The sequence below is a fragment of the Lonchura striata genome, chromosome 1 (genome assembly GCF_050655825.1).
Source record: "Lonchura striata isolate lonStrDom1 chromosome 1, ASM5065582v1, whole genome shotgun sequence".
NCBI lineage: Eukaryota > Metazoa > Chordata > Aves > Passeriformes > Estrildidae > Lonchura > Lonchura striata.
In genome coordinates, this window is record NC_140703.1 from 116442509 (window position 1) to 116456063 (window position 13555).

At 37.4% G+C, this 13555-nt stretch overlaps 1 protein-coding gene across 8 annotated transcripts in view; it reads right to left on the reverse strand.

Annotated features, from left to right (window-relative positions):
• Positions 1–13555, reverse strand: part of TTC3 (tetratricopeptide repeat domain 3) — a 58619-nt gene that overhangs the window by 43181 nt on the left and 1883 nt on the right. For all 8 annotated transcript variants that reach the window (XR_014957201.1, XM_085587151.1, XM_085587169.1 and 5 more), the window contains exons 3-10: positions 10031–10076; positions 8588–8720; positions 8055–8139; positions 7138–7191; positions 4981–5104; positions 2914–2999; positions 2554–2648; positions 47–109 (exon numbers count right to left, since the gene is read on the reverse strand). Coding sequence is in view for 7 of the 8 variants with exons in the window: in XM_085587151.1 (XP_085443277.1) it covers positions 47–109; positions 2554–2648; positions 2914–2999; positions 4981–5104; positions 7138–7191; positions 8055–8139; positions 8588–8720; positions 10031–10076 (686 nt within the window). In the remaining variant the exon portion in view is untranslated. The remainder of the gene's footprint in view (positions 1–46; positions 110–2553; positions 2649–2913; positions 3000–4980; positions 5105–7137; positions 7192–8054; positions 8140–8587; positions 8721–10030; positions 10077–13555) is intronic.

Consider the following 13555-nt stretch of genomic DNA (forward strand, 5'->3'; position numbering starts at 1 on the left):
TTTCCTTCGGAAGGTGCCCTGCTTGGGAAGCACAGGGGTTACTCACTCGTACTGCTTGGTGAGAATGAAACACAGAGCTCGGTTCCCATACAGCAGGTGGTTTGTAGGGCTGGAAAAAACAAGATTATCAGGGGTTAATAATGGCTATTCCTACTGACAACCCTGAGAAGAAGAAAAGAAATGGAAATGGAAAAGGAAAGAGAAGAGAAAATAATGACGAGAAGAGAAAAAAAGAGAAGAGAAAAAAAGAGAAGAGAAAAAAAGAGAAGAGAAAAAAAGAGAAGAGAAAAAAGAAGTGAAGAGAAAAAAGAGAAGAGAAAAAAAGAGAAGAGAAAAAAAGAGAAGAGAGAAGAGAGAAAAAAGAGAAAAGAGAAGAGAAAAAAAAGAAGAGAGAAAAAAGAGAAAAGAGAAGAGAGAAAAAAGAGAAAAGAGAGAAAAAAGAGAAAAGAGAAAAGAGAAGAGAGAAAAAAGAGAAAAGAGAAGAGAGAAAAAAGAGAAAAAAGAGAGAAAAAAGAGAAAAGAGAAGAGAGAAGAGAGAGAAGAGAGAAAAGAGAGAAAAGAGAGAAAAGAGAGAGAAAAGAGAGAAAAGAGAGAAAAGAGAGAAAAGAGAGAAAAGAGAGAAAAGAGAGAAAAGAGAGAAAAGAGAGAAAAGAGAGAAAAGAGAGGAGAGAGAGGAGAGAAGAGAGGAGAGAAGAGAGGAGAGAAGAGAAAAAAGAGAAAAGAGAAAAGAGAGAAAAGAGAGAAAAGAGAGAAAAGAGAGAAAAGAGAGAAAAGAGAGAAAAGAGAGAAAAGAGAGAAAAGAGAGAAAAGAGAGAAAAGAAAGAAAAGAAAGGAAAGAAAGAAAAGAAAGAAAAGAAAGAAAAGAGAAAAAAGAGAAAAAAGAGAAAAAAGAGAAAAAAGAGAAAAAAGAGAAAAAAGAGAAAAAAGAGAAAAAAAAAAGAAGAGAAAAAAGAAGAGAAAAAAGAAGAGAAAATGGAATTTTCACCAGATTTGCCTGCAAAAACTCCACCCAAAAAATCCCATGGGTTTCCAAACACTGGGAATGTTCATTGTAATTTTGGGATTATTTGGAAGACTGGGGGCATTAAAGCAATTTCCAATTAATTCTAATTATTCTCAGCTTGCTCCCAAAAACCAGCTCAGAATTAATAATGGCTATTCCTGTTTTGATATTGTAAAGAGATGAAAAAATGGAATTTTCACCAGATTTGCCTGCAAAAACTCCACCCAGAAAACCCCATTGGTTTCCAAAATGGGAATGTTCATTGAAATTTTGGGATCATTTGGAAGACTGGAGGCCATTAATGCAATTTCCAATAAATTCAGATTATTCTCAGCCTGCTCTTAAAAAGCAGCTCAGAGTTCACAATGGCTATTCCCGTTTTGAAATTGTAAGAAGAAAAAAATGGAATTTTCACCAGATTTGCCTGCAAAAACTCCACCCAGAAAACCCCATGGGTTTCCAAGCACTGGGAATTTCTAATTTTGGGATCATTATAATTCCATTATAATTTTGGGATCATTTGGAAGACTGGGAGCCATGAATGCAATTTCCAATAAATTCAGATTATTCTCAGCTCTGCAGCTCCTGGAAATCACACGACCCCCTCTGTTCTCCACCAGCCCCAGAATTTCCTGGTTTTTTACCAAATTCTGCTCTTCCCTTCGTGCCCTTGCTACAATTTTGCAAGAAAGTTGAAATCAGCCTGAATTTAGGACCAAAACCTCTCCTGCCATGCGGCATTTACGGGGATTAAAAATGGATTTATTCACAAAATATTGGAAATTCATTGATTAAGTTGAGACCTTGGTATAGAGAGAAGGGAGGGTAAATAAATTAAAAATCCTGATCCTTTTCAGGGCATAATTGTAAAGCTACAGTGCTCAAAGTGAAAAATCCAATTCTTGGCACAAGGTGGTTTTGTGGAAAGTGGGATTTTAGGAATTTTCCTGGATTTTAGGGACACGGGAGGTGTAAAATCAGCATTTTCCTGAGCACACCAACCCTGCTGACGTGCCAAGGGAAGGGGAAAAATGCCCTAAAAATTCACATTTCATCCCCTTCTCCCTTCTGCAGAGCCCAGGAAAGTCTCCAGAGCCTCTCAGAAAATGAATTTAGGGATGAAATTAAACCAAGATTTCAAAAGGAAATAAAGGCTGAGAGCTGCCAGGAGCAGGCAGGGAAATATGGTTTCTTCTTTATTCCTTTTCCACCCTATAGATAAATAATAATAAATAATGATAAACATTGGCAAACACCCCCAGTGCTTGCTCTTGGTTGCCCACACCAAATAATTCATTTTCTTGCAGGTTTTGCTCCTCTTCCACTTGGTTATTTGACACCCAAAAAGGACTTTTGGAGCAGGAAAAAAACCCAGCAAAAAATAGGATAAAAACGGGTTATAGGGCTTTTTTAAAAAATATAATTTATTAATCATTTAGAAATCATTTATTAATCATTAAATGAGGTATGATTTGGCCTCTAATTAAAGTGGCTGATGGAAAATTGTAGCAAATGAGGAGGAAAGTGAAGAAGTTGAGAGCAGCTCTTACCAAAGCTCAATGGCTTTGTTGTAGGACACGATGGCACTGCCCAGGGCTCCCTGGGAAAATTCAGAATTTCCCTTCTGCTTCATGGCTTCACTTTTCTGGGAGAAAAAACAAACTATTTATCCACTAAACTCAATTAATTCAACAGCATAAACATCATTATTTCATGCAGTAAATGGGATTTTTTTAATGCCAGAACGAAACACTCGAGCTTTTGAAATAGTCGGAATAATAATAAATATTCACAACAAAATAATAATAAATAAAAGCTGCTGAAATAATTGAATAATTGAAATAATTGGGTTGTGGGTTTTTTTAATAATCAGAACCCCTCCCCCCCAAAAAAAAAAGTTAAAATCTCACCTTCCTGGAGCTCTCACAGATCATATCTCTCAGTTCTGCCACCAAATCACAACCCTCCAGTGCCACCTTGGTGATGTAATGTTTCCCTGGAGACAAAAAAATTCGGGAGAACACAGAGGGTGAGAAATGCCCACTGAAATTCCCGTCCTGCCCCCAAAATCTGCAATAAATTCAGCACCAGGAGCAGAAAAATGAATTATTTCCTACTCCAGAAGCCCCAGAAGGGAAATAACAACAGGAATTGTTTCAGGAATTTTAAGAGAAAAAGTGATTTTTTTCAGGATTTCTAAGAGAAAAAGTGATTTTTTTTCTGATTTCTGAGAGAAAAAGTGATATTTTTTTTCTGATTTCTAAAAGTCTTTTTTTTCTGATTTTTAGAAGTGATTTTTTCATTATTTCTAAGAGAAAAAGTCTTTTTTTTTTCTGATTTCTAAAAGTGATTTTTTTCTGATTTTTAGAAGTGATTTTTTCCTTATTTCTAAGAGAAAAAGTGATTTTTTTTCTGATTTCTAAGAGAAAAAGTGGTTTTTTTCTGATTTCTAAGAGAAAAAGTGGTTTTTTCATTATTTCTAAGAGAAAAAGCTAATTTTTTCTGATTTCTAAGAGAAAAAGTGATTTTCTCCGATCTCTTAGAGAAAAAGTGACTTTTTTCTGATTTCTAAAAGAAAGTGATTTTCTCCGATTTCTTAGAGAAAAAGTGACTTTTTCCTGATTTCTAAGAGAAAAAGTGATTATTTTCTGATTTCTAAAAAAAAAGTGATTTTTTTCATGATTTCTAAGAGAAAATGTGATAATGTGATTTTTTCTATTTTTTTCTGATTTCTAAGAGAGAAATTGATTCATGATTTCTAAGAGAAAAAGCGATTTTTTTCTGATTTCTAAAAGAAAAAGTGATTTTTTCTGATTTCTAAGAAAAATGTGATTTTTTTATGATTTCTATGAGAAAAAGTGATTTTTTTCATTATTTCTAAGAGAAAAAGTGATTTTTTTCTATTTTTTTCTGATTTCTAAGAGAAAAAGTGATTCATGATTTCTAAGAGAAAAAGTGTTTTTTTTTCCTGATTTCTAAAAGAATAAGTGATTTTTTTTTTTGACTTCTATAAGAAAAGTGATTTTTTTCTGATTTCTAAGAGAAAAAGTGAATTTTTCTGATTTCTAAGAAAAATGTGATTTTTTTCTGATTTCTATGAGAAAAAGTGATTTTTTTTCATGATTTCTAAGAGAAAAAGCGAATTTTTTCTGATTTCTAAGAAAAAAAGTGATTTCTTTCTATTTTTTTCTGATTTCTAAGAGAAAAAGTGATTCATGATTTCTAAGAGGAAAAGTGGTTTTTCTTCCTGATTTCTAAAAAAATAAGTGATAATTTTTTTTTGGACTTCTATGAGAAAAGTGATTTTTTTGATTTCTAAGAGAAAAAGTGAATTTTTTAATTTCTAAGAAAAATGTGATTTTTTTCATTATTTCTAAGAGAAAAAGTGATTTTTTTCATGATTTCTAAGAGAAAAAGCGAATTTTTTCTGATTTCTAAGGGAAAAAGTGATTCATGATTTCTAAGAGAAAAAGTGGGTTTTTTTCCTGATTTCTAAAAGAATAAGTGATTTTTTTTTTGACTTCTATGAGAAAAGTGATTTTTTTCTGATTTCTACGAGAAAAAAGTGATTTTTTTTCTGTTTTCTAAGAGAAAAAGTGATTTTCTCCGATTTCTTAGAGAAAAAGTGACTTTTTTCTGCTTTCTAAGAGAAAAAGTGATTTTTTCTGATTTCTAAGATCATGATTTCTAAGAGAAAAAGTGGTTTTTTTTCCTGATTTCTAAAAGAATAAGTGATTTTTTTTGGACTTCTATGAGAAAAGTGATATTTTTCTGATTTCTAAGAGAAAAGTGATATTTTTCTGATTTCTACGAGAAAAAAGTGATTTTTTTTTTTCTGATTCCTAAGAGAAAAAAGTGATTTTTTTTTCTAATTTCTACGAGGAAAAAGTGATTTTTTTTTTTTTTTCTGATTTCTGCATTTTTTTTTTTTAATTTGATTTTTTTTTCCCCCTGATTTTTGGAGTTTCCATACTCACACTCAGAAAAAAACATTGCAAGGATGATCCTGCCATAATCCCCCAGCACCTCCAGGTTCTGCAGGACGTTGTCATCCCCCACACAACTGATCCAGTTCAGGCCCTCTGCAAAGGGGAAGAAACCCTGTTGGAATTGGGAAAAACAGAGAAAAACCCAAAAAAAGTCATTTATTGACAAAGCAAAAGAGTCTCTGCTTTTGTTCAGCTGATTTTTAAACAGAAAAACAGCAAATAAATGAGTGTTTAGGGGGGTTAGAGCTGAGAATGTTTAAAAATTCACGTCCAGCCCTTCAGAGGAGGAAGGAGAAAAATAATAATAATTAAAAAAAGAAGAGCTGGAAAGGTTTGGCTGCTTTTGAAATGTCAGCATCTACAAAAATCCTGAAATACCCCCCAAATTTCAGCTTCCCACACTCCCAAAGATTCCAAACTTCAGAAAATCAGTTTTAATTTTTTTTTTTTTCCTGTGGATTCAAGAACTTCTGACCTCAACCAACTCCAACATTTCTGCACCAGTTGGAGCCTCACAAATATTTGGAGATCTCCAGCACAGCTGGAGATTTAATTTAATTTTTGTCACAAAATTAAACCAGACTTACAGCTGGGAAGAATTCAAACGGGAGAATTTCATTTAGAAGCTTGAAAAATATGATTAGAATGATTAAAAAATGATAAAAAACCCTCAAATTTCATTTAAAAACTTCCTTGTGATGACTGAAATTATTTTTAAAAATTATTACATAAATAATATAACCACCCCACCCCAAATTTGATTAAGAAACTTCCCTGTGATGACTGAAATTATTTAAAAATATATATATAAACCCCCAAAAATTTGATTTAGAAGCTTCTTCTTATGGCTGTTGAAAAATAATATTTAAAAAAATCACATTATGAAGATGAATATCCCCAAAATTACAGCAGCTGGGGAATCCATAGTTGTGTTTATTCTGGTTTTCCTATTGCTCCTGCAATGGTGGTTTTTAAATTCAATGCTTTTATTTTAGCTTTGGCCCCAGAAAACAAACACTGTTGTACAGGATTTTTACTTTTTTAATAGTATTAGGACAAAATATATATTGTATAGTCTCGTATTTTAATAGAATACTTTGAAAAAAAAATCCTTTACTAATAATAGAATTCATTTTTTTATTCTACCACTGTCTAAAAATAATCTTTATACCGTTAAAAGTAACAATTCAAATAATAATTAAAACCAAATCAAGATTATTATTAATGGTAGGTAAAGATTTTAAAGTGATTTATCTGCTCTTGATAAAAGAGTTATTTTGATCAGGTATCGTAAAAATTAGAGGATTTTATAAACTGTATTGTCAAACTTTTTAGGTGTTTATTTTATTTATTTTCTAGATCACCAACTGTGACAAAACTGAATTTCAGAGAAAAACCTGTATTAAGTGAAGTGCCTTTAAATACTGTAACAGCATTTACTGATAATTCTAAGAAAACACAAAAATCAGGGTGTCAAATATATTAAGACAAAACAAGTAAAACATCAGAATCAAACATTCAAACAATCAAAAGTTCTCCTCAAATTATCAAATTAGCAGTAGCAGCTAGAGCATTTTAACTACTTTAAATGTATTTATTTATAACTATTTTAACTATTTTAAATTCATTTAACTCTTTTAAATGGATTTATTTTAATTCATTTATTTTAACTCTTTTAAATGGATTTATTTTAACTATTTTTCAATTTCATGATAAATTCTACTTATGTAACTAATGTAGTTAAAAGAAAAGAAGGATTAGACTTAAAGGATATTGATAATAATAACGTATTATTATTAATAATAATATTATTATATATGGTGTTATTGATGTTATATTGATGTTTTTATAGTGATGTTATTTATGTTATTTTATTTATGTTATTTGGTGTTATTTTACTGGTGTTATTTTATTGGTGTTATTCTATTGATGCTGTTGTTTCCAAGTGGGAAAAAAGAGATTAAACACAGGGAAATTCAGGATCTTCACAGCCCCAAGTTTACAGTTTCCAAAGCAAGAAAAACTAGTTCAGTTCCAGCAGAAATTCAATTTTGGAAATCAAAAGATGGAGCAGGAGATTTCCCAGCTCAGGCCCTTGAGGCTGAGGAATTCCAGGGAATCTCCAGAACAATTCCAGAAACTCACAGTTTCTATCCCGCTGCCAAGCCTCAGGATGCCACCGATGAAATGTGGGATGTTCTGGAACAAGAATACAAAAAAAAATTTAAAAAAAATTTTAAAAATCAGTTACTGAGAGGAGATAATCTGAATTTCTGTCTGCTCAGGTGCAGCTCAGTGACATTTCCTGGTCTGCTGGAATTCACCATCCCTGGGGCAGCTGCATTTTTGGTTTTGTGATTTTTGTTTTTTGTTATTTTTGTTGCAAAATAAATGCTGGCATGGGAAGAGAGAATTCCTGGATGCTGTGAGATCTGCTGAGGAAATTCTGCCCTTTTGAGCCCTTCTGCAGCTGCCAAAATCCCAAAAACCAGCTGAGACATCCCAAAATCTGCTCCTCCTAATCCACTTTATTCCTGGATGTACAACCCAGACAATAAAATTAAATAGTATGTCAGACCTATATTTATAAAATAAAATCTACCTAAATTTAAAAAAATCAAATATGTAGCTTGAGGTTGAGCATGCAATTTAAATAAATGAAGTAAGAAATGTTTTATTAGCTAAATTTAAAATAAACCCCACAACAAATGGAACAAATTCCTCACGTCCTCCTCTCCACTGTTCTGTTTCTAAGTCAGCAACACCAAATTTAAAATATCATTTGTTGAATGAGGGGAAAAAAAAATTATTTAAGTCATTCATCCACCAACTTTATTTCTGACTGTAAATATTTCCTAAATTATCCCATCTGGAATAAAGCCTAGGCCACAAATTCTTTCTGGAAAGCTCCAACTCAATTATCAAATAATTGATAATTATGTCTTCACTTCAGCAAAAGGAAAAGTCTAATTCAGGATATAACCCTGAGATGCTTAAGGGACAGATTTAATTAACATTTCTTTGAAAAATTAGGAATTTGTAATTTAAAATCCAGGACTTACAACAACTTTTTTAATTAAATCAGCAATGTCTTCCATAACATGGAACTCACAGATTTTCTTCACGTTCCAGTCCAGGAACAGCAAACTGTTGGAAAACAGAATGAATTATTATTTATTTAGACAAACACCAAGCTGTTACAGGCTCTTATTTATGAAAATTCAGAGGAAGTAGATCTGAGAATGTTTAAAAATTCACGTCCAGCCACTCAGAAGAGGAAGGAGAAAAATAACAATAATTAAAAAAAGAAGAGCTGGAAAGGTTTGGCTGTTTTTGAAATGTCAGCATCTACAAAAATCCTGAAATACCCCCCAAATTTCAGCTTCCCACACTCCCAAAGATTCCAAACTTCAGGAAATTAATCTTAACTTTTTTTTTTTTTTTTCCTGTGGATTCAAGAACTTCTGACCTCAACCAACTCCAACATTTCTGCACCAGTTGGAGCCTTACTGGAAGCACCCAAGGAATTTTCACAGGAAAAAGGAAAAGTGGGAAGATTTGGAGGGGAACCCCCTTGGAAAATGTGGATACTCACCAAGATTTATCCACAAAGGAAGTGCTTTCCTTGGTGTAGAGCACAGCCCAAAAAATCCTGATTTTGATCACATTGCAAAATTCCCTTAATTTTTCCACAGGCTGACTGCACCACACCTCACAGATATCAACTTCTGCAAGGGGGGAAAAAATGGGAATTACAGGGCACAATTCAGGCATTCCAAAGTGCCAGGAAACGTTAAAATAAAGGATTAATTCAGGCATTCCAAAGTGTCAATAAATATTAAAATCAGTCATTATTTCAGGCATTCCTAAGTGACAGTAAATCTTAAAATAAAGGATTATTTCAGGCATTCCAAGGTCCCAATATTTAAAATCCAGGATGATTCCAGCCTCTATTCCTGACAAAGCAAAGCAAGGGAATCTGAACCCTCTGAACTCACCTGGTCATGGAGGGGGTTTTTCAGAGGGGATTTTTATGGAATTATGGACAGAGAAATGCTGGAAGGTTTGGCATTCCTGTGTTCTGAATGGATAAATAATAAATAAATATTCTGAACTAAATAAATAATAAGATAAAAATGGAGAAATGCAGCCTCTCCTTGCTGGGCTGGAAGGGAATGTTCTTTTCCAGGGAAAACAGCAGCCTCTTCCACCTGTATCCATGAATTATTCTGGACAAGAATAATTGAATTAACCAGGGCAAGAGGGCACAAAAAGAGCAGGGTTTGTCCCCAAAAGCATCCTGCACTTCCCAGAATTTGGATGGAACAGGGAGGGAGGGATGGGAATTAAAAATTAAATGGGGTAATTGAGGTGGCTACAGGTGCTCTGCAGGAAATGAAAAGGGAAATTCAGTTTATTGAGGTGGGTTCAGGTACTCTCAGGGCAGAGCAACATCACTTGAGAGTCTGAAAATACACAAAAATACAACCAAAAAAAAGCACTCAAAAATACAACCAAAAAAAAAAATCACCAAAAAATTGCACAAAAAAAATCCACAAAAAAAAAATCTCTTCCACAGCTGTTCATCTGCTTATTCCCACCAATTAGAGGGCTGTGCAGAAAATACAATTTTGAATTTGAGCCACCTGCTTTTCTGCAACTGAGAATTTTTGTTTAATTATTACTGCAAAAACCCTCCCTGCCAAAAAAAAAAAAAAAAAAACACCAAAAAAAACAAAAGAAAAAAAAAAGAAAAAAAAAAACAAGAACTGGAAGTTTTCTTTAGACCCACACAGCTAAAACCTCCAGCTTTGAATCTCCATCCTCACAGCATTAATTGCCTGCATTTATGTAAATATTACTGAATATTTAAGTTATATTAGGAAATAGATGATAATTGTTCCAGGGTAACAGAATATAACAATGCTTCTGCTAAAAAATAATAATAAACCAATTTTCAAGCAACATAAGGAAAAATAAAATGAAATAGTAATCCAAAGATCCAAGAAATGGAAGAATATTGGTTTAGTTTCAATACCTGGTTTAGGACGAGGCGGCACAACATGTCCAAATGTTTCACGACACTAAAGATAAACACATAATTTACATATTTATAGGTATATATTTACATATTTACCATTTAGTACACTGCACAGCCAAAAAGCAAACACGGAAGAGCTGAAATCCCACAGGGAAGAGCTGAAATCCCAAAACTGAGAGCTGAAATCCCAGAACCCAGAGCTGAAATCCCAGGACCCAGAGCTGAAATCCCAGGAATACAGAGCTGAAATCCCAGAACCCAGAGCTGAAATCCCAGAACCCAGAGCTGAAATCCCAGGAATACAGAGCTGAAATCCCAGGAATACAGAGCTGAAATCCCAGGAATACAGAGCTGAAATCCCAGGAGCCCAGAGCTGAAATCCCAGGAATAGAGCTGAAATCCCAGGAATACAGAGCTGAAATCCCAGAACCCAGAGCTGAAATCCCAGGAGCCCAGAGCTGAAATCCCAGGAGCCCAGAGCTGAAATCCCAGGAGCCCAGAGCTGAAATCCCAGGAATACAGAGCTGAAATCCCAGGAATGCAGAGCTGAAATCCCAGGAATACAGAGCTGAAATCCCAGGAGCCCAGAGCTGAAATCCCAGGAATAGAGCTGAAATCCCAGGAATACAGAGCTGAAATCCCAGAACCCAGAGCTGAAATCCCAGGAGCCAGAGCTGAAATCCCAGAACCCAGAGCTGAAATCCCAGGAATACAGAGCTGAAATCCCAGGAATACAGAGCTGAAATCCCAGAACCCAGAGCTGAAATCCCAGAACCCAGAGCTGAAATCCCAGAACCCAGAGCTGAAATCCCAGGAATACAGAGCTGAAATCCCAGGAATACAGAGCTGAAATCCCAGGAATACAGAGCTGAAATCCCAGAACCCAGAGCTGAAATCCCAGGAGCCAGAGCTGAAATCCCAGGAATACAGAGCTGAAATCCCAGGAGCCAGAGCTGAAATCCCAGGAATACAGAGCTGAAATCCCAAAACCCAGAGCTGAAATCCCAGAACCCAGAGCTGAAATCCCAGGAGCCAGAGCTGAAATCCCAGGACCCAGAGCTGAAATCCCAGGAGCCAAGAGCTGAAATCCCAGGAATACAGAGCTGAAATCCCAGGAGCCCAGAGCTGAAATCCCAGGAATACAGAGCTGAAATCCCAGGAATACAGAGCTGAAATCCCAGGAGCCAGAGCTGAAATCCCAGGAATACAGAGCTGAAATCCCAGGAGCCAGAGCTGAAATCCCAGGAATACAGAGCTGAAATCCCAGGAGCCAGAGCTGAAATCCCAGGAATACAGAGCTGAAATCCCAGGAGCCAAGAGCTGAAATCCCAGGAGCCAGAGCTGAAATCCCAGGAATACAGAGCTGAAATCCTAGGAATACAGAGCTGAAATCCCAGGAATACAGAGCTGAAATCCCAGGAATACAGAGCTGAAATCCCAGGAATACAGAGCTGAAATCCCAGAACTCAGAGCTGAAATCCCAGAACCCAGAGCTGAAATCCCAGGAATACAGAGCTGAAATCCCAGGAATACAGAGCTGAAATCCCAGGAATACAGAGCTGAAATCCCAGAACCCAGAGCTGAAATCCCAGAACCCAGAGCTGAAATCCCAGAACCCAGAGCTGAAATCCCAGGAATACAGAGCTGAAATCCCAGGAATACAGAGCTGAAATCCCAGGAATACAGAGCTGAAATCCCAGAACCCAGAGCTGAAATCCCAGGAGCCAGAGCTGAAATCCCAGGAATACAGAGCTGAAATCCCAGGAGCCAGAGCTGAAATCCCAGGAATACAGAGCTGAAATCCCAAAACCCAGAGCTGAAATCCCAGAACCCAGAGCTGAAATCCCAGGAGCCAGAGCTGAAATCCCAGGACCCAGAGCTGAAATCCCAGGAGCCAAGAGCTGAAATCCCAGGAATACAGAGCTGAAATCCCAGGAGCCCAGAGCTGAAATCCCAGGAATACAGAGCTGAAATCCCAGGAATACAGAGCTGAAATCCCAGGAGCCAGAGCTGAAATCCCAGGAATACAGAGCTGAAATCCCAGGAGCCAGAGCTGAAATCCCAGGAATACAGAGCTGAAATCCCAGGAGCCAGAGCTGAAATCCCAGGAATACAGAGCTGAAATCCCAGGAGCCAAGAGCTGAAATCCCAGGAGCCAGAGCTGAAATCCCAGGAATACAGAGCTGAAATCCTAGGAATACAGAGCTGAAATCCCAGGAATACAGAGCTGAAATCCCAGGAATACAGAGCTGAAATCCCAGGAATACAGAGCTGAAATCCCAGAACTCAGAGCTGAAATCCCAGAACCCAGAGCTGAAATCCCAGGAATACAGAGCTGAAATCCCAGGAATACAGAGCTGAAATCCCAGAACCCAGAGCTGAAATCCCAGGAATACAGAGCTGAAATCCCAGGAGCCAGAGCTGAAATCCCAGGAATACAGAGCTGAAATCCCAGGAATACAGAGCTGAAATCCCAGGAGCCAGAGCTGAAATCCCAGGAATACAGAGCTGAAATCCCAGGAGCCCAGAGCTGAACTCGCAGGAGCCCAGAGCTGAAATCCCAGGAGCCAGAGCTGAAATCCCAGGAATACAGAGCTGAAATCCCAAAACCCAGAGCTGAAATCCCAGGAGCCAGAGCTGAAATCCCAGAACCCAGAGCTGAAATCCCAGGAGCCAGAGCTGAAATCCCAGGAGCCCAGAGCTGAAATCCCAGGAATACAGAGCTGAAATCCCAGGAGCCAGAGCTGAAATCCCAAAACCCAGAGCTGAAATCCCAGGAATACAGAGCTGAAATCCCAAAACCCAGAGCTGAAATCCCAGGAATACAGAGCTGAAATCACAGGAGCCCAGAGCTGAAATCCCAGGAGCCAGAGCTGAAATCCCAAAACCCAGAGCTGAAATCCCAGGAGCCCAGAGCTGAAATCCCAAAACCCAGAGCTGAAATCCCAGGAATACAGAGCTGAAATCCCAAAACCCAGAGCTGAAATCCCAAAAACCAGAGCTGAAATCCCAGAACCCAGAGCTGAAATCCCAAAACCCAGAGCTGAAATCCCAGGAGCCAGAGCTGAAATCCCAGGAATACAGATCTGATTGCCCTGCAGGGGCTGATTGCCAGGCTGAGCTGAAGCAGCCCAGGAATGGCCACAGGACCAAGAGGTTGGGCAAGCTGTGCTGGCAGGAGCTGTCCCAGCAGTCCCCCCCTGCTCACAGGGGACACCAGCTCTGGCTCTGCCCCAGTTTGGGGTTTTTGGAAGGGAATCATGGCCAGCGTGAGGTACCTGTACACAGCTTGAGTTCATGAACACTGGGAATCACTCTGGAGATGTGATCAGAGAATCCCAGAATGATCTGGGATGGGAGGGACCTCAAACATCATCCCACTCAAGCCCTGCCACGGCAGGGACACCTCCCACTGTCCCAGGCTGCTCCAAGGCCAGTGTCCAACCTGCCAGGGATCCAGGGGCAGCCCCAGCTGCTCTGGGCACCCTGTGCCAGGGCCAGATCCAGGTAAAAACTCCCCTG